This window comes from Octodon degus, unplaced genomic scaffold, assembly GCF_000260255.1.
Source record: "Octodon degus isolate 3935 unplaced genomic scaffold, OctDeg1.0 scaffold00076, whole genome shotgun sequence".
Taxonomy (NCBI): domain Eukaryota; kingdom Metazoa; phylum Chordata; class Mammalia; order Rodentia; family Octodontidae; genus Octodon; species Octodon degus.
Genome location: NW_004524652.1, coordinates 903781 through 922278, shown reverse-complemented (window position 1 = coordinate 922278; position 18498 = coordinate 903781). Strand labels below are relative to the sequence as shown.

The following is an 18498-nucleotide window of genomic DNA, read 5'->3' as shown; positions in this document are numbered from 1 at the left end:
TTTTTTTTTTTGGTGGAACCTGGGATTGAACTCAGACCCTTGCACTTGCCAGGGAAGCGCTTATTCTACTGAGCCATCTCCCCGGCCCTGGAAACCAGTGAATTCTTGGTGGGAATGTAAACTACTATGGTCCCTGTGGCAAACAGTGTTGGTCGGTTCTTTGTTTGTTTGTTTGTTTGTTTGTTTCCTGGTACTGGGGATTGAACTCTGGACCCTGTGCTTGCCAAGCAGGTGCTTATACCACTGAGCTATATCCTCTCCTGGAGAACAGTATTGAAAATTCTTCAAAAAACTAAAAATGCCAGGCTTGATGCAGCAGGTCTGTAATCCTAACATTTTGGGAAGCTAAGACAGGAGGATTGCAAGTTTGACCTCAGCCTGGCAGCTTAGCAACTTAGTGAGACCCTGTCTCAAAAACAGAAAAATCAGTAGTGCAGTGTAAAAGTCCGAGTTCAAGTCCTATCTCTGCCCAAAACAAACAGGAGAACAAGACAACTAAAAATGGGGTTGGAGCTTTAACTTAGTGGTAGAGCGCTTGCCTAGCACACAGGAAGTCCTAGGTTTCATTTCTAGCTCCACAAAATGGCAACAAAAACTGAACTGAACCTAAAAATGGAACTGCTGCATGATCCAGCAAATCCTGTCCTGAGTTATAGCCAAAGGAAATGAAGTCAGTGTCTACCAGGAGACACTGCTTACCGGTGTTTATTATGGCAGTATTCACCAGGGCCAGTGTACAGGATCTGGTTCAGGTGCCCAGAGAAAACGCAGGGTGTGTGTGGGGTGTGTGTGCGCGCGCATACAGTGGAGCAGTATTCAGCCATAAAGAATGAAATCCTGTCATTTGCTATGCAATGGGTGGCACACACTAGAGCAGGGGTCTAACAGGTTATGATAGCAGTTGTGGCCTGTCAGGAGCTGAGACCCACAGTAGGAGGTAAGTAGCAGGCTGGTGCAGTTTTGTGCGTACTCTTAACCACTTGTAGCCCCTCATCTACCATGTTTACAGCACCGCCTGAGCGCCACCTCCTGTAAGATACTTGGGGGAGCGCGGAGCACGGCTCCTGCTGCACTTGTGCTTGCTGGGGATCTGGGTTTCACTTGCTTGTGGGAATCTGATGCCTGAGCATCTGGGCAGAGCTGAGGCCCCCTGGTTTGCTGGGAGCAGCTGCAGGTACAGGTGAATGTGGGCAGAGAAGTGTCACTGCACAGACTGAGAAGTCAGCTGCACGCAGACCTCCACCGGCACTTCGGGGAGCTGCAGGGGACAGCAGAGCTACCTCCGTGGTAGCGTTGTCAGGAGCTCACACTTCATGTTTATGTTTTATTTGTTTGTATTTGGTACAGGGTCTCACTGCATAGATCAGACTCCTAGTGAGCCTCCTGTTTTCAGCATCCCAAGCACTGGGATTACAGGCGCGCCCGCCATGCCTGGAATCATTAGCCGCCTCCGTGTGCCCTGGGGGCGGGGCAAGCCAGGGCGCAAACCCGTGCTGAGCCTGCCTACGCAGGCACTTCAGTCTGTTTATCCACATGTAGCTCTCCTGGTATTCATTTAATATTTCCATCTCTGCCTTCTTTCCACATTCTCAGTCACAGTTTTGGGAGTCCATAGGCTGGCCCTGGACAAAATGAGAGAAAAACAGCCATCACTGGGGAGCTTTTTAGGAATGTTAAAGACCCAGTAAGGAGACAGTAAAGGACTCTCAGACTACCACAAAAAGAAGCTGTGCCTAACAGAAAATGTACTGCCAAGAGTCATACTGAAGCTCTTGATTTGCTGCTATAAGAGAGGTTAGGTGTTTTGGTAACTAGCTCTGCAGAAGCTGCAAGAGCTTTGTCGGTGCTCACTAAGGGAGACCAAGTGCCCTGCCCTAAAGTTTTCCCAAAGAAACGTGAACCCAAGAACAGAAGCAGCCACTGTGCCTTGTGCCATCAAATGCAGGTGACTGAAGGCATAGTTCTTGGTGGCAGCCGCATTGTTAAAGCCAGGAAGTCTTTTCTGTGGGTGAAGAACTGGTCCTGCCTGCTGCTGAGGACATCTACCCGAGCTCTGAGGGGGTTGTCATTCAGAGGCCACATGTGCTCCTTTGTCCCTGTGTGGTTGGGGGCTAGCATGGGATAGTGAGGTACACTTGTCAGGGCTCACGTGCCCTGAGACCCACAGCCCAGGCTGACGAGTCTTAGTGTCCCAGAAGGCAGCAGTGCTTGTCTTTTGTGCAGCTGGTGTTCCAAGATGTGCACAAGGACGTGCACCCGCCACACTGCAGGTCTATTGAAGTCTTTTTTTTTTTTAATTTTATGTATTTGGTACAGGGTTTCACTGTGCAGCTCAGACTTAACAGTGATGCTTTTGTTGTAAGCCTCCTAGTGCTGGGAATACAGGCATGCTCCATATTCAAGTCTTTGAGTGACCGCACCGCAGGAGAGCTGGACCTCTCCTTTTGTGGCTGCTGTGATTGGATGGCCTTCTGGTTCTGGGGTCAGGTTGAAGAGGTAGCTGCTGAGTGTGAGTCTTTGCAGTGTATCGCCCATAAGGCTGAAAATAGTACCTAGCTGAAAAATGTCACCCGGATTTAGCAGGGTCCTACAGGTTGTGAGTAAAATGATTGAGGGGCCAGGAAGATGAAGCGCTTCCCTGGCAAGCGCAAGGGCCTGAGTTCGATCCCTGGTTCCGCCAAAAAAAAAAAAAGATGATTGGTTACATTAAAATGCATATCTTTAATTTCTGTCAGTTGGCATACATCTGTGAGATGGACGCAGAGCACACTCGTCTCCTTTACCCAGAACTGAGGTTGCTCTGTAAAGGCTGACCTCTAGCCAGAGTCCTGAGTCAGGAGAGCCGCTTCAGAGATTTCTTTTAAACAAGTGCTCACCCTGACAGCACATTTCAGGGACGTGGAATGGGTTGCAGAATTTACTCCTGTGCCACATTCAAGCCGCTCGGCAACTCGGGAGAACGACAACTGTGTTTGGGTTGTCAGGTACAGTTCAGTGGGAATTACAGGGTGACAGTGAGCGCTGGGAGTTCTGGCGAGCCTCAGACACTAGGGAGACTGCGAAAGAGCCTGAGCCAGGGCCTCCTTCCTCCCGGCGGGTCACCATCACCGATGAGCTCTCAGCAGAGCTTGAGCACTGTACCCCTCAGCCTCCAGAGACAGAGCCCTGAGCTGGGCAGGAGTGGATCTGCAGCCCATCTGTGACCGAGGCTGGAGACTGACTTTGTGGGTGCTAGAAGAGGAGCGGTCGCCCGAGAGTGCAGACAATGTGGCCTTAAAAGTACATTTAAGGCTAGCCAGATAGCTCAGTGGATTAAAGCGCCTGCGTAGGCAGGCTCGGACTGGGTTCAATTCCCAGCGTGCCAGCATGCCCGTGGGTGCACTGAGACAGGGACTGAGACTCCACCATGCCTATAATCCCAGCGCTTGGGAGGCTGAAAACAGGAGGATCACTATGAGTCTGATCTGTGTAGTGAGACCCTGTAGGCCTTGTACTAAATACATTGAAAAAAAAATGTGTATTTGAAGTCGAGCATTGTGGCTCATGCCTGAAACTCCAGCGCTTGTGTGGTAGGATTGTTACAGATCAAGGCCATTCTGGGCTACATAGTGAGACACTCTGTCAAAAAGCAAAAAACAGGCAAAAGGTATGTTTGAAATAATTTTAAATCTCTATATGTGCTGGATTAAAGTCAAGATGTAATACCCTGAGATTGCCACAAAACACTGAAAAGCCTGCTTCTGTTTCTAACATTCTGTCTTTGTGAAGCAGGGTTTTCTGCAGTGCCAGCTACTAAACTGAGATTGCAGACTAGATTAGGCACAAGTAACACACTTTTTTTTTTTAACATTTATTTGTGTGTGAGTGTGTGTGTGTGTGTGTGTGTGTGACCAGCTCAGCCCACCAGGGGGCGGGGCTGGCTGGCATGTGGTGCTGGGGGATTGAACCGTGGTCCCTCTGCTTTGCCAAGCTTGTTCCAAGCAGGTGCTTTAGACCACTGAGCCATCTCACCAGCCCCAAAGTAACACACTTTGGATGTTACTATCCCCCACCATCCATCAGATGAGATCACCTAGTTGCAGGACAACAGTTTGGGGCTTCCACTGATTCTGCACTGTGACCCCCATTGTCCTCCATGAAACCTGTCTGGTCCAAAGAAGGTTAAGGACTGCTGCTATTGAGAGCATAAGTGAGACACAGTCAGCTACCACCTAGTCTCATTCCCCTTATTTTTTTTTTGTTATTTAGGGAAGGGTCTACAGGGTGTTCAGGGTCTCACTACTAGATTGGACTCGTAGTGATCCGCCTGTTTACAGCCTCCCATGAGCTGGGATTATAGACATGCTCGCCACGCCCAGTCTCAATTGCCTTCTCAGCAGGCCCTGGGAATCGGGTCCCCGGCCCCTGCTCCTGCCTCTGTGTCTGCTCGCAGGTGCTTTAATCTGCTGAGCTATTTGGCTGGCTGTCCTTGTGAAATCTAGAAAGATGCCCTGTGGAAGTCCAGAGGAGCACAGTGTAGCTGGAGCAGGTAGGGAGAGGGACAGAGAAGCCCAGATCTGTGGCAGCCTTCTGCAGCAGGGTGAGGTACCTTTCAGAGTGACTGGCAGAGGGGATGGTTCGGGACACAGTCTGATCACTCTGAAGTGAGCGTGACAGCTGTCCCATGTGTCTGTGCAAGTCCAGTGTGATAGAAGAGGACTGAGAGAGAGAGTAAGACGCACAGCCAGCTAAAAACCGTGCGTGGTGGTAGCCGGTGTGCTGCTCTGGTTGGGGTGCCAGCATCTTATTTTTTGGACGTGTCTTTAGACAAAGTTTCTGTATAGTTGTGTTTGTTTCTCTAACTCAGGTATAAGTTCACTTAAGTCTGAAATCATTTTGTTAAACAATCAAGGTATAATTCACTTATATTAAAAATTCATGATTTTTGCTGTGCGGTTCTGCTGTTTTTGTTGCATACTTTTCATCTTAGTATAATCACTGTTAGAAGCCAAGCTGTAGAAGCAGCCTCCTCCCGCATCTTTCAGTCTGTCCTGTTTGTCCTTCCCTAATCTTTGGCCCTGTGATTTTGCCTTCTCCAGATTGTCCTGCCAGTGACCATAGGTGTGGTCTGAGCTGGACGGCTGGTGTGGCCTCTGGGCTCGCATTCCCTGTGCTGTGGTGGCAGCGGCCGTGGCCTCTTGTGTGGCTGTGCCACAGTTCATCAGGGAGGTCAGTATTAACATTTTGATGTGTCTCAGTGAACTCTTTCTGTTGAGAATTTTTATATAGTAGTGATAAACCTGCACAGTTAATATCTGCTTTTCTCACTTGATGGTGTGTGTGACCTATAATCCTAGGTCTCTAGAAGTTTGAGGCAGGAGGGTTGCAAGTTGGACTCCAACTGGGCAATTTAGTGAATTTCTGCCTGAGAAAAAAATAAAAGGACTGGGAATGTAGCTCATTATGCACGTTCTTCATTCAAGGCCCAGCAAGGGAATGAAGGAGTTTGTCTGGGAATTGTAGCACATGCCTAGGATCCCAGAGGCTGAAGCAGGAGGCTCATGAATTTAAGGCCAGCTTGGATTACGTATAGGTTCAGAACCAGCATGGGCTATCTATCCAGCAAGTCTCTGTCTTGAAAAACAAAACAAAAATGTGAACACTTTCCATCTTTGTTACATATTCTCCCTCTAGGCAGTCTTGTTACTGAAAGTGCCAAAAGTTTTGCCATCACTTACATAGAACTTATTGGTTACACCTTTGCCTTCTTTTTTCCCCTGCTCAGTGCTGGGGACTGAACCCAGAGTTTCCACAGTGCACTACATGGCCAGCTCTTTTTTTAATTATTTTTTATTTTATTTTAAGGAGAGGAAGCAAAACAAAACAAAACAGTAAAAAAATACACAATTTCAAAGCAAAATGACAGGAAATTAACAATAGTTATTACGTTACGTATAAGATAACGATCTTAAAGTAGTTGCTCAGATTACGCGGTATAGGCATGCAGAATTGATAACAATATAAGCACTAACTGTTCCTTTCAATGAACTGATAAAAATTAGTAATACAATTATCTTAGCTGCCTTGTGTGAGTATATACATTGCCACTCCTTCTTTTCTTTTTCCCATCCCAGTTGTTCTTTCCTTTTAAGCAATTCTTTCCCTTTCACAATATCTGTTGTACCTTTTGGATCTTATATCAGTTTTTTACACTAAGCAACTTCCAAGTGAGATGTTGATAAGATTTTAGCTGTGAAAAATTGCACTGCTATAAACATGGGTGCACATATATTGCTGTGGTATGATTGTTTCATTTTTTCTGGAAAAATACCTGGAAGGGGAGTAGCTGGGTCAAATGGGACCTCCAATCCTGGTATTTTGAGGAATGACCACAGTAATTTCCATGGTGGTTGCACCAGTTTACACTCCCACCAACAGAGACGATCCTTAGCCCTTTTCATTTTTATAGTTTGAGACAAGATCTTGCTAAATTGCTCTGGCTAGCCTCAAACTCAGTCTCCCTGCCTCAGCCTCCAGGTACTGGGATTATTGTCTACTGCACCCAGCTATACATGTGTGTTTTTAGTTGGTGGATTAATCTACCTAGGATAGATTTCTCAGAGGTAGGATTACTGAGTCAAGGGTGATGGGATCATCGTGATGCCCCTTACTTCTGCACTTTTGTTTGTACCTCACTTTCCGAGAAATGGTTTTGGCTTGTGAACTCCCAGCTCCCAACCCTGCATCCCAGCTGTACTCCAGCAGCGTGAGAAAGTAGAGAGCCAGGGATCTTGCTCATGGGGGCTGGAGAAATACTTTGTGTTGTGTTTATTAGTGACAGGTGGAAGGGACCCAATTCTCTGAAGTATTGAGCTGTTTTCTTTTCCTTCTTGTTTAAAACTCATTATGTAGCCCAGGCTGCCTTCGAATTTGCAGCAATCTTCCTGCTACAGCCTCCTGAGTGCCAGGATGACAGGCACTGGTTTTTTTGAGGAATTACCACACTGATTTCCACAGTGTGCCACCAAGCCTTGCTGCACTGTTAAATTGATTTTTTTTTTTTTTTTTAGACAAAGTCTCACTATGCTGTTCAGGTTGGCCTTAAGCTCACTTTGTAGCCCAAGCTGGCCTCGAATTCACAGTGATCCTCCTGCCTCTGCCTCCAGAGTGCTGGGATTACAGGGATGCGCCACCATGCCCAGCAAAATTGATATTTTTCTTGTTTTGCAGATGGTCTTTTCTCGCCTGTTTTCTACTGGACTTAGCGTTTTTGTCAACTTCTTCTTTTTTTTTTTTTTTGGGTGGAACCGGGGATTGAACTCAGGCCCTTGCACTTGCCAGGGAAGCCTTATTCCACTGAGCCATCTCCCGGCCCCTATTAGTACACATTTACCATATATAAATGGACACATTTATTGTGGAGAACTGGTACATGGACGTAACGATTTTTTTGGGGTGGGGGGCGAACCGGGAATTGAACTCAGGTCCTTGCACTTGCCATGCAAGCACTTATTCTACTGAGCTATCTCCCCAGCCCCAATGAATCTTAAAGAACCTCTGTGCCTGTGTTTCTTTTCCCACTGGTGACCTTGATGCCTTAGGGTATTCTACATGTAATCCAAACACAGCTGCATGTGTCTGCTCAGCGGTTTTTCTAGGCTCTCACTGCCCTCATCGTTTGCTTTAAGAGATGAAGGAAGGAGCTCTTTGGTAGGCAGTGAGCACAGCAGAGGTCCCCACAGCACCACAGTGTGAGAGCAGAGGGCTGAGTGGGCAGCACAGGCTCTTCCTCTCGTTGCTCCTCCTTTCCCTTCAGTTGGCTGAGTTGGCCTGGATTTTCAGCTCTGTCTTTGGGGACTTACATTGCAGTCAGACTGTGACTTTTCCCCCGTTTAAATTTGCGCTTGTTTGTGATGTGTGCTAGGAATAGATTCATGCATTTGTAAATTATATAATTTTGATTTCACGCATGTCACAGTTCAATTTGGGATTCAGGACTGCAAGAGTTCTCTTAAGTTTTGTACCTTCTTCAGGTTCATGATTTCTTTATCCCCGGTCCATTTTGTTGTAAGCAGTGATGCTCTGAAGATGTAAGGGGCGCAGTCTGTCTTGGAGGAGCAGGAGGAAGCCCTTTGGTCACTGTCTGGTCAGGGTTGGGGCATCAGAAACCCCAGGAAGGTGAGAAGCTAGTCCCTGACAGTGCTGGAGCAGCTGTGTGGTAGCCCCTGCTCAGCCTGGTACCCACCACACAGTTCCATCCTTTTGAGATTGAGGTTTCCTTGATCTACTTCTTCTTCTTGCCAGGAGTCGGTTGGCTCTCAGGAACAGCTGCCCTTTTTTGGGTATTGTCCAGTAACTCCTGGGGACTTGGTTCTGGATCGGGTGCTAGTTGGTGCATCTGTCACTGCATTTGAATCATTGTTTCTCATGGGGAGAAAACTACTTTAGTGCCTGAGGAGTTCCCTACACAGTGGTCCCCACATTCTGGCCCCATCCCTGTAGAGGTTGCAGAGTTGGCAAGATCTAATGCTGGGTGTTCTCCACCCTCTCCTTCCTTGATGGGCCCCTTTTGTACATTGACCCCCTACTCTAAGGATTGGCTGTTTCTTGGTGGGGCTGTCTTCTCTGCTGGCAGTTTTTTCCCCCTACTCAGGCCAACTGTCTGCTCCATCTCAGGTCTGTCCTCTGGGCCAGCTCAGGCAGCTGTGTGACTTTGAATGTATAAGGCTGGGCACAGTGAGTTGCAGGAGGCGCTGTCAGCCTGCTTAGAGGAGAGCCCTTCGGTGCTGCAGCTGGATGCCACAGGATCACTGGACATAGTGGGTGAAGTCCCTTTTGGGCTCCATGTCCCGTTCACTGCTAAAGTCCTCAGGCTGTTACCAAATCAGCATGTTGGTCTCATGCTTCTTCACAACCTGGCCCAGTGCTACCTTCTTCTCTTGACCTTTTTTCCTTTGACCTTTCTCCCACATCTTGGGTGGCAAGGAAAGAGAGAGAAAAGTAGTCTGTGGGTATGATGTAGATGGGCTCCTGTCCTTTTTGGGGGGTGCATTAGTAAGATGCCTTGTGGTCTTATTCAGCTGCTAGTGGGCTCATACCTTTGGAATAGCTTCCATAGGCGGCAGGTGGTAATTGTACTAAGTGGCAATCAAGCAATTTTATCTGCTTCCCAGTAACTTGCTTTTAATTTTGATTTCCTAGGAGAATATTACGTGGGATAGCAGAGGGAGGTGATAATGCACCATGGCAGTGGTCCTCAGAATGTCCAGCATCCGCTGCAGAGGTCCAGGTCCTTTACAGGCAGCGAGGAAGAGCAGCCGGCTCATCCAAACCTGCCCCCATCCCCTGCGGCACCCTTTGCTCCATCAGCCAGCCCATCTGCACCCCAGTCACCTGGGTACCAGATACAGCAGCTGATGAGCAGAAGTCCCGTGGCTGGGCAGAATGTGAACATCACCCTGCAGAACGTCGGTCCTGTCGTGGGAGGAAACCAGCAGATTACACTGGCCCCCCTGCCGCTGCCCAGCCCTACCTCGCCAGGCTTCCAGTTCAGTGCACAGCAGAGGCGGTTTGAGCATGGCTCCCCATCATACATCCAAGTTACCTCTCCCCTATCCCAGCAGGTCCAGACACAGAGCCCCACGCAGCCCAGCCCGGGCCCTGGGCAGGCCCTGCAGAGTGTGCGTGCTGGGGCCCCAGGCCCAGGGCTGGGCATATGCAGCAGCAGCCCCACTGGAGGCTTTGTGGATGCCAGTGTGCTTGTGAGGCAGATCAGCTTGAGCCCGTCCAGTGGCGGGCATTTTGTGTTTCAGGAGGCACCAGGCCTCGCCCCGATGGCTCAGGGAGCCCAGGTCCAACTCCAGCATTCAGGAACTCCCATTGTGGCCCGTGAACGGAGACTGTCCCAACCACATGCACAGTCGGGAGGCACTATTCATCATCTGGGGCCCCAGAGTCCTGCAGCTGCAGGTGGGGCCAGCCTGCAGCCCCTGGCCAGTCCAGGCCACATCACCACAGCGAGCCTGCCACCCCAGATTAGCAGCATCATCCAGGGCCAGTTGATCCAGCAGCAGGCACTGCAGGGACAGCCACCGAGCAGACCTATGGGATTTGAGAGGGCTCCTGGCATGCTGCTCCCTGGGGTCGGGGGGCCCTCGGCATTCGGGATGACATCCCCTCCACCACCCACCAGCCCGTCCAGAACTGCCATGCCCCCAGGCCTTTCCAGCCTCCCCCTCCCATCTTCGGGCAGTTCAGGAGTGAAGAAAGTTCCCAAGAAGCTGGAGGAGATCCCTCCAGCCTCCCAGGAGATGGCGCAGATGCGGAAGCAGTGCCTGGACTACCATTACAAGGAGATGGAGGTGCTCAGGGAGGCCTTCAAGGAGTATCTGATCGAACTGTTTTTCTTACAACATCTTCAGGGGAACATGATGGATTTCCTAGCCTTTAAGAAGAAACATTATGCCCCCTTGCAAGCATATCTTAGGCAGAACGATTTGGACATTGAGGAAGAAGAGGAGGAAGAAGAGGATGAGGAGGAAAAATCTGAGGTTATCAACGATGAGGTAAGAAACAAAAGCTCAGTAGTGTAGAAGATCTGTATGATGCACATTAGAATGATGTAGCAGTGAGTTGAAAAGTAACTTGAACCTGGAGTGTTAAACAGATTTTGGGTTTATCAGGGCCTGATGGAGGGGTAAGGTGGAGGAAGTATTTCCCTTCATGCCAGGGAGAGCTTTTCCCGGATAGCTGTGTTGGGAAGAGGGTGCTCACGGGGATGTGATTGGTGCCATCTCAGCACTAGGTGCTGTCATTGGGAACTAGGGCCATGACTTAGCCAGTGTGGCCCCATTGCCTCCTTTGCCTGGGTTTGTGAGTCTGGTGGACACTGGCAGCTATTAGCCCTGCTTTGGCTGGCAGAGAAGGTCCTGTGGAAGATGTAAGGCTTAGCACCTGTCACCTGGTTACCAGTCTCAAGTAAGCTACTCACGTAGCTCTGTCCAGAGAAACTGCCAACATAGTTTTTAACAAGGAGTTTAAATCACCAGCCAAAATTATAGATCACTGAATATATTTTTATAAAATTTTGTTTATGTATTACTTATTTCATTTTATAGTGCCAGGGTTCATACTCAGCATTTATACTGCGCTATAGTCTTAGATCTTGCTTTTTAATTAATTAATTACTTGATTTTTGTACTTAGTACAGGGTCTACAGGGTCTCACTACAAAGATTGGACTTGTAGTGATCCTCCATGTTTTTAGCCTCTCATGCACTGGGATTACAGGCATGTGCCTCCGTGCCCAGAATCAATTTGCCATCTCAGTGCGTCCCAGGAGCGGGGCCAACACAGCACTCTGGGGATCGAACCCTGGTCCCTAGCCTGCCTAAGCAGGCACTATAACCCACTGAGCTATCTGGTTGGCTTGTTTTTTAATTTTTAAAACAATTTTAAATGTAATATTTAATGCTGTCAGATAAAGACAGAAATTTCACAGAAAACTTTAAATTCTAGGAAAAAATACTGTAGTGTACCAAAAAACATCTAGAAAAATGTAATTAAAAAATTTAAAGCATCAAACAATCTCAAGATCTTGTCGGGAATAATAATAAGCACAGCATTTTATGTTCACTGTTCACGTTGCCTTGTTTATTTTTTGAGACAAAGTCTCACTAAGTTGCTCAGGCTAGGCTTCAACTTGGATTCCTCCTGCCTCAGTTTCCCAGAGTGCTGGCATTACAGGTGTCATTTGAAGTCTACACTTTTGGCTGCAGAGATGGCTCAGTGGGCAAGGGCCTGAGTTCAATCCCCAGTTTCACCAAAAAAAAAAAAAAAAAAAAAGAAAGAAAGAAAAGAAAAGGAAAAAAGAAATCCACACTTCTGCAAATACCTATTAAGTGATACTTAAGATAGAAATATACAATATATGTTTTGGTGCTACAGTAGGTACACCATTCTAATAAATGGTGTAGATCCCATACCATAGTCATTCCCAAGGTCCTCTTATTTGTGCTTCCTAACACCAGGGTGACAGAGAATTGTACTGTAATGCACTGTATTTTGTGCCTCTGTGTCGTGTAGTGTACACTATGTTGGTGGAGCTTACTTTGTTTTATGATAGAGCTACAACAATTTAAATCTTTGTCAGCCCTTGTGCAAAGAAACCAGCTTTTGTTGAGCAAAAGCTTGTCTCTGCTCCAGCGTCCTCCCTGGCCTACATAGACGTATCTGTGGCTTTGCCATCTGTCTTCTGCAGCGCCCTTCCCAGGACGGAGTGTTTTTGTTTTTCAGGTCTATAGGACTGTTTGAAGGACTTCCCTTTATTGTCACAAAACAGTGAAATTCAGTTCTCTTTTTGTTTAGACCAGCATTTTTTGTTAGCTCAGTCACCTTATCTGTAAGTAGGAAGAGAAATAAATCCCCTTTCCAGCTTGCTACTGCAGTAGTGCTTTGCTTGGTGAACCAAGGGGTAGATAACAGTGCTGGGGTCCAGCTGGCCTGGGGAGCCATGGGGCTTGTTACTTGAGTCTGCCATTCCCACTCTACGATCTGAAGGTTCAAAGCGTAGGATGTTTCCTTTCACCCAAACTGGAGTGCCTGGAGATTGGCAGATGTTATATTATAAATCTGTCAGTTCAGTGTCCTTTTATAGGATGTGATACAAAAGCATTTCATTTTTAACCACCTGAATCAGTGAGCTGACAGCAATGAAATTCTGACACAATTTTGAGCAGTCTTAAAAATTATGTTGCTTTTTTTCTCAAAATATTTCTCTCAGGTAAAGGTTGTGACAGGCAAGGATGGGCAGACTGGGACTCCTGTTGCTATAGCAACCCAGCTTCCGCCAAAGGTTTCTGCTGCTTTTTCATCCCAGCAGCAACCATTTCAGGTACTTTTCGATGGTTCTAAACTTTAGTCTCATCCCAAACGTTTCCTTCATCCAGATATTTTAAACTTCAATTTACTATTTGCTCTTTGGCATTTTTTTTTTCCAGAGCCCATCCCTTATTTTTAAAAACTAAAAAAGCCTTCTTGCATATAGCTGTAAAACTGCATGAACCGGTGAGCACACAGAGCTTACTGCACTATTTTTCCTCACACCTGCAGTGTGGTAGTAGTTTTCAGTGTGCATGTCACCTGCCCTGCAAGTCCTGTTGATTGCGTGCTCAGGGTCCCTTGTGTGCTGTGTGAAAGTGTTTGTTCTTTCTTTGTCTTTCATTGTGTTTTGAGAACAGTGCAAAACAGAACAAGAACAGGCGTTAGCAGATGATGCTGTGCATCCCCTCCATTTCTTAGCTAGAGGCAGTGCTGGAGTGGAAGTACTCCTGAGGGCATATGAGGGTCATGGGCTTCCCAGTGGAGGCCAGCAAGTACGCCCTGGTAAGGCCAGGATGGATGGATGCATGGATTGACTGATTTTTTGCGGTACTGGAGATTGAACTCAGGACTCTGTGCTTGCCAGGCAAGCACTTATTCTACTGAGCTATCTCCCCGGCCCTAGGCCAGGATTTAAAACAGTGTCAGAGTTGAGTAGTTTTGGAATAGATTCTGTGGGGTTCTAACTGCAGTTTTATCATTGGTGATTTTTTAATATTTGTTTATTCTTTTCAATTTTGATGTGATTTCAAACATGTACAAGTTGTAATAGGCACACAAGAGACTCCTCTGATAACCCAGTCTGAATCCACCAGTTGTTGACTTTGTGACCCGTTTTCACTAGTCTCTCTCACACATACATGTGACATCACATAATGCCCCTTTATCCCTAGTAAATAAGACTGTTACTTTACCTAAACCCAGTGTATTGATCAAAGCCAGGACATTTTCCAGCAATCCACAGTGTATGTTCAAATTCTGTCTGTTGTTCTGAAGCCATTCTTTGTAGCCTTTCCGAATCCAGGATCTTACAGGGTTTAGACTTCATGTCTCTTTGGTCTTTAGTCTGGGCCATTGTCTTAGTCTTTGATGCTCTTGACGTTTTCCAAGAGTGCAGACCAGCTAATTTGTAGACACTTTGGATTGTAGGCTTGTCTGATACTCACTGGGACTATATTTAGTCATTGTTTTGAGAAGGATGCCGCAGAAGTTACGACATCAGGAGACCATGATATCACTTTAACCCATGACTGGTGATGCTGATCTTGAACACTTGGCTACAATGATTTTCATGAGACTTCTACAGAGGATAGTCATTTATTTTTTCTTTGGTGAATGATGACACTTTGAGACTATGCAAATGTCCCATATCTTATTAGGCACCATCCCATTACTTCCTGATTCCAGCGTCATTTATGAGCTATATCTGAATCATGTCTTGCTGACGTGGGCTTTCTACCTTGCATCATTCCTAGCATGCTTGCTCTTTGGCATCTGCTATAATGATGAGCTTCCTTCTTCCTTCTTTTTTTTTTTTTAATTTTATTTATTTATGTGTGTGTGAGGGGGGGCAGCTCAGCCCACCAGGGGGCGGGGCTGGCTGGCGTGTGGTGCTGGGGGATTGAACCGCGGTCCCTGTGCTCTGCTAAGCTTGTTCTAAGTAGGTGCTTTAGACCACTGAGCCATCTCACCAGCCCCTTCCTTCTTCCTTCGTTTCACATTCGTTTATGTATGGGTACTCAATCTGGTAGGGTATATGTCACTAAGTACTTATATGTTTGTATTTAGACTTAGCTACATTCAGTAAAGTTGGTTTTAGGTCTGTGCTTATGAGTTCAGACAGAGCCATTTACTCCCCACCACGACAGTGAGAATAGCAGCTCTGTCACCCATGGCTGCTCCTTTCCTTGGATTCGCCCTGGGAAACTTACTTCCCTGTTCTCTAGCTCTGTGATTGTGTGCCTTCTCCAGGCTGGGTTGGGGGCTCTTGCTCTCTATGGTACACTGGAGGGGATGTGGTTTGTTGCATTTGCCAGTGCTTTTGGTGCTTAATGGTCTAGGCAAATTGTGACTTCTTCATTCTTTCATCCTTTGAGGATCTTGGGTTGCTTCTATTTAAGATTTTTTTTTTTTAATTTTAAAAACATTATTTATTTTTACATTTATTTAGTGTGTGTGTGTGTGTGTGTGTGTGTGTGTGTGTGGCCAGCTCAGCCCACCAGGGGGCGGGGCTGGCTGGCATGTGGTGCTGGGGGATTGAACCGCGGTCCCTGTGCTCTGCTAAGCTTGTTCTAGGTAGGTGCTTTAGACCACTGAGCCATCTCTCCAGCCCTATTTAAGATTTCTGAATAAAGCAACTGTAATTGCTCTGATACAGATTTCTCAGTGAACATGAACTTTGCTTTCATTTGCATAAATGCCTACCTAGGAGGCTGATTGCTGGGTCATATAAGTGCATGTTCCCCTTTGTAAGAAACAGCCAGCTTTTCTAGAGTGCCATGCAGGTTGGTGTCCTGCAGGGGTGTGGCACACCTCCTTGCTGCTGCTTGTCATCAGGGCTCGATGTGGATTGTACTGATAGGTACAACATATGTATTGCAATTTGTTGTGCTGCTGAGACAGAGTGCCTTTGCTTGAAATCTTTGGCTGTGTGTCTTTTGTAAAATAATTGTTGTTGTTGTTGTTGTTGTTTTTAAATTTTATTTATTTGTGTGTGTGTGGCCAGCTCGGCCCACCAGGGGGCGGGGCTGGCTGGCGTGTGGTGCTGGGGGATTGAACCGTGGTCCCTGTGCTTTGCTAAGCTTGTTCTAGGTAGGTGCTTTAGACCACTGAGCCATCTCACTAGCCCTAAAATAATTGTTTATGGCTCACTTACTTCTTATTGAGTTTAATTTTATTGTTGCATTTGAAAGATCTTTTCATAATATGGATATCTGATTTTTTTGTCAGAAATGATTTGCAGGTTTTCCCCTAGTCTGTTTTTCTCCCAACACTTTCTTTTTGATCTTTTTGAGATAGGGTCTTACTATGCAGTCTAGGCTGGCCTTGAGTTCACTTTGTAGCCCAGCCTGGTCTCTCTCAGTGATCCTCCTGCCTCAGCCTCCTGAGTGCTGGGATTACAGGCATGTACTACCACACCCAGCTCTCAACACTATCTTTTGCAGTTTAAATTCGGGGGCTGGGGAGATGGCTCATAGAATAAGCGCTTCCCTGATAAGCGCAAGGGTCTGAGTTTAGTCCCCGATTCTGCTCAAAAAATTGATGAAGTGCATAGCATATCTTTTTTTTTTTTTTTTTTTTTTTTGGTGGAACCAGGGATTGAACTCGGGCCCTTGCGCTCGCTCGCCAGGGAAGCACTTGTTCCACTGAGTCATCTCCCTGGCCCTTAGCATATCAATTTTTTAAGCGGATTATATATCTGATATCGTAGCTGAGAACTCTGCTCTCCTGTGTTTTCTTTTGGAAGTTTTATTATTTTTTTTTTCCCCTTTTTTTGGTGCTACTGGGGATTGAATCCAGAGAGTACTAAGCTACATCCCCAGTGCCCAGCCCTGCCTTTTTTTTTTTTTTTTTTTTTTTTTTTGTCCTCTTTCCTTTTTTGGTGGTACCAGGGATTGAACTCAGGACTTGGCGCTTGCCAGGCAAGCACTTATTCCACTGAGCCATCTCCCTGGCCTCTTTTCTTTCTTTTTTTAAGGTAGGGTGTTCCTGTACATAGTTCAGGCTGGTCTTGAACTCACTGTGTAGCCCAGGCTGGCTTTGAACTGAGCAATCCTACTTCAGCCTCTCAAATGCCAAGATTGCAGATGTGACCACATGCTCAGGTTTTTTTGTTTGTTTTTAATTTTGAGGCAAGATTTTGCTAGGTTACCCAGGCTGGCCTTAGGTTTGCAATCTTCCCGGCTCTGCCTCTTTTGGGCAGTTGTATTCCAGCCATGTCTTTTTTTTTTTTTTTTTTTTGGTGGAACCGGGGGTTGAGGCCTTTATGCCTGCCAGGGAAGCGCTTACTCTACTGAGCCATCTCCCGGCCCCATCGAGCCATGTCTTGAAGAGACTACCCTCCCCTTTCAGTTGACTTTGTGTCTCTGCCTAGAAATCCTTTGGCTGCCTGGGTGTGTCTGTTTCTGGGCCTTGTCCCCTGCTAGTCCCAGCTGGCCTCTTGCCACTGCTGCACCACCCTGGCCGACCTTGAGGCAGAGTGTGTTCTCTGTCCGCTGTCTGCGCGTTTGTGTTGTTTCTCAGGACTGCGCTAGTCATTTTCTTTCCCCTTGATACAAAGTTCTGAATCAGCTGTGGGTCTCTGCAGGGACCCTGCTGGGGTCTTGGTGAGTTCTGCATGGTAGCTGTTGACCAGCTTGAGAGAGGTAATGACTTCACAGTGAGTCTGCTGGTCCCTAAATGTGGCCTTCTTTGATGTTTTTGATGTCTTTTATTAGCATCTCACAACTTTGAACATGCTAATCTTGTATACATACTTTGTTAGGTTTGTACTTACATATGCCATTTTTTTGGTGGTGCTATAAATAGTGCTAAAAAAGGTAATTTTCAGCAGTATATAGCAAGTATCTAGAAATATGGGGCTGAGAAGATAGCTCGGTGGTCTAAAGCTGGCAAGTGCAAGGACCTGGATTCGATCCCCAGTACTGCATGCTATGCTGGCCCTGCGCTGTGCTGGCTACTGAACCTGGGCGTGGTGACACATGCCTGGGGAGGCTGTGAAAGGAGGATCACTCTTGAGTCCAAGCTGTGTAGCAAGACCCTGTACCAATAAATAAAGCTCTTCTTTTCAGTGGTGTTTATTTGAACCAGAATTCTGCACCTTTGCTAAACTCATTGGTGTTAGGAGCTGCTGTTGTAGATTCCATGGGATTTCCTGCATTGAGAATCATGTTTTCGAGGAGACCAGGGCTTTTCTTTTCCTAGCCACGTGTCTGTTTTTCCTTTCCCTTGCTTTGTGGCCTGTGAAGGGACTTCCAGTGTGGTGCTGAGGCCAGAGATGAATGCAGCCCACCAGCCTCCTGTTCTCAGGAGCACTGGTCCTTCACCAAGATGTGATGGGAGCTGTGGGTTGCACATGCCTTGTATCACCAGTGGGTATTGAATTATGCGAATGATATTTCTGTGCTATTGTTGTGGTTTATGATTTTTTTCTCTTGACAGGCAGGTGTTTATGCCACTGAGCTATATCCCTGGCCTGATTTTTCTTTTTTCGTTTCTTATTTTCTTTCTTTTCTTTTCTTTCTTTCGTTCTTTTTTTTTTTTTTTTTCCAGAACCGGGGATTGAATTCAGGCCCTTGTGCTTGCCAGGCAAGCACTTATTTTACTGAGCTATTTCCTCGCCCCTGTTCTTCTTTCTTTTTTTGAGACAAGATTTTACTATATAGTATAGTCTAAGCCAGCCTTGAACTGGCTATGTACCCAAGGAGGGCCTTAAACTCATGGTCCTCCTGTATCGGCCTCTTGAGAGCAGAGATTATAGGTCTGTATCACCATGCCCGTCTTGTGTCTTTTCCTCGTCAATCTGTAAAACTGGAATTACTTTGAATTGAGGTATGATTTACAAATGGAATACATAAATGTTCAGGTTTGCTGAGGTTTTTTTTTTTTTTTAATATTTATTTATTTATTTATTTATTTATTT

The 18498-nt window shown here is 46.6% G+C and overlaps 1 protein-coding gene across 6 annotated transcripts in view; it reads left to right on the top strand.

The window, feature by feature from the left end:
- The first annotated feature begins 5148 nt into the window (after positions 1-5148).
- The window catches only part of Ep400 (E1A binding protein p400), a 109825-nt gene continuing 96475 nt past the window's right edge, over positions 5149-18498 (top strand). For 4 of the 6 annotated variants that reach the window (XM_023720643.1, XM_004635847.2, XM_004635846.2 and 1 more), the window contains exons 1-2: positions 5149-5208; positions 9181-10544. In XM_023720643.1, coding sequence (XP_023576411.1) covers positions 9216-10544 — 1329 coding nt within the window. In that variant the 5' untranslated portion in view covers positions 5149-5208; positions 9181-9215. Of the gene's footprint in view, positions 5209-9180; positions 10545-12759; positions 12871-18498 lie in introns of all 6 variants that reach the window. The other 2 variants (XM_023720641.1, XM_023720640.1) reach the window with 1 other exon arrangement.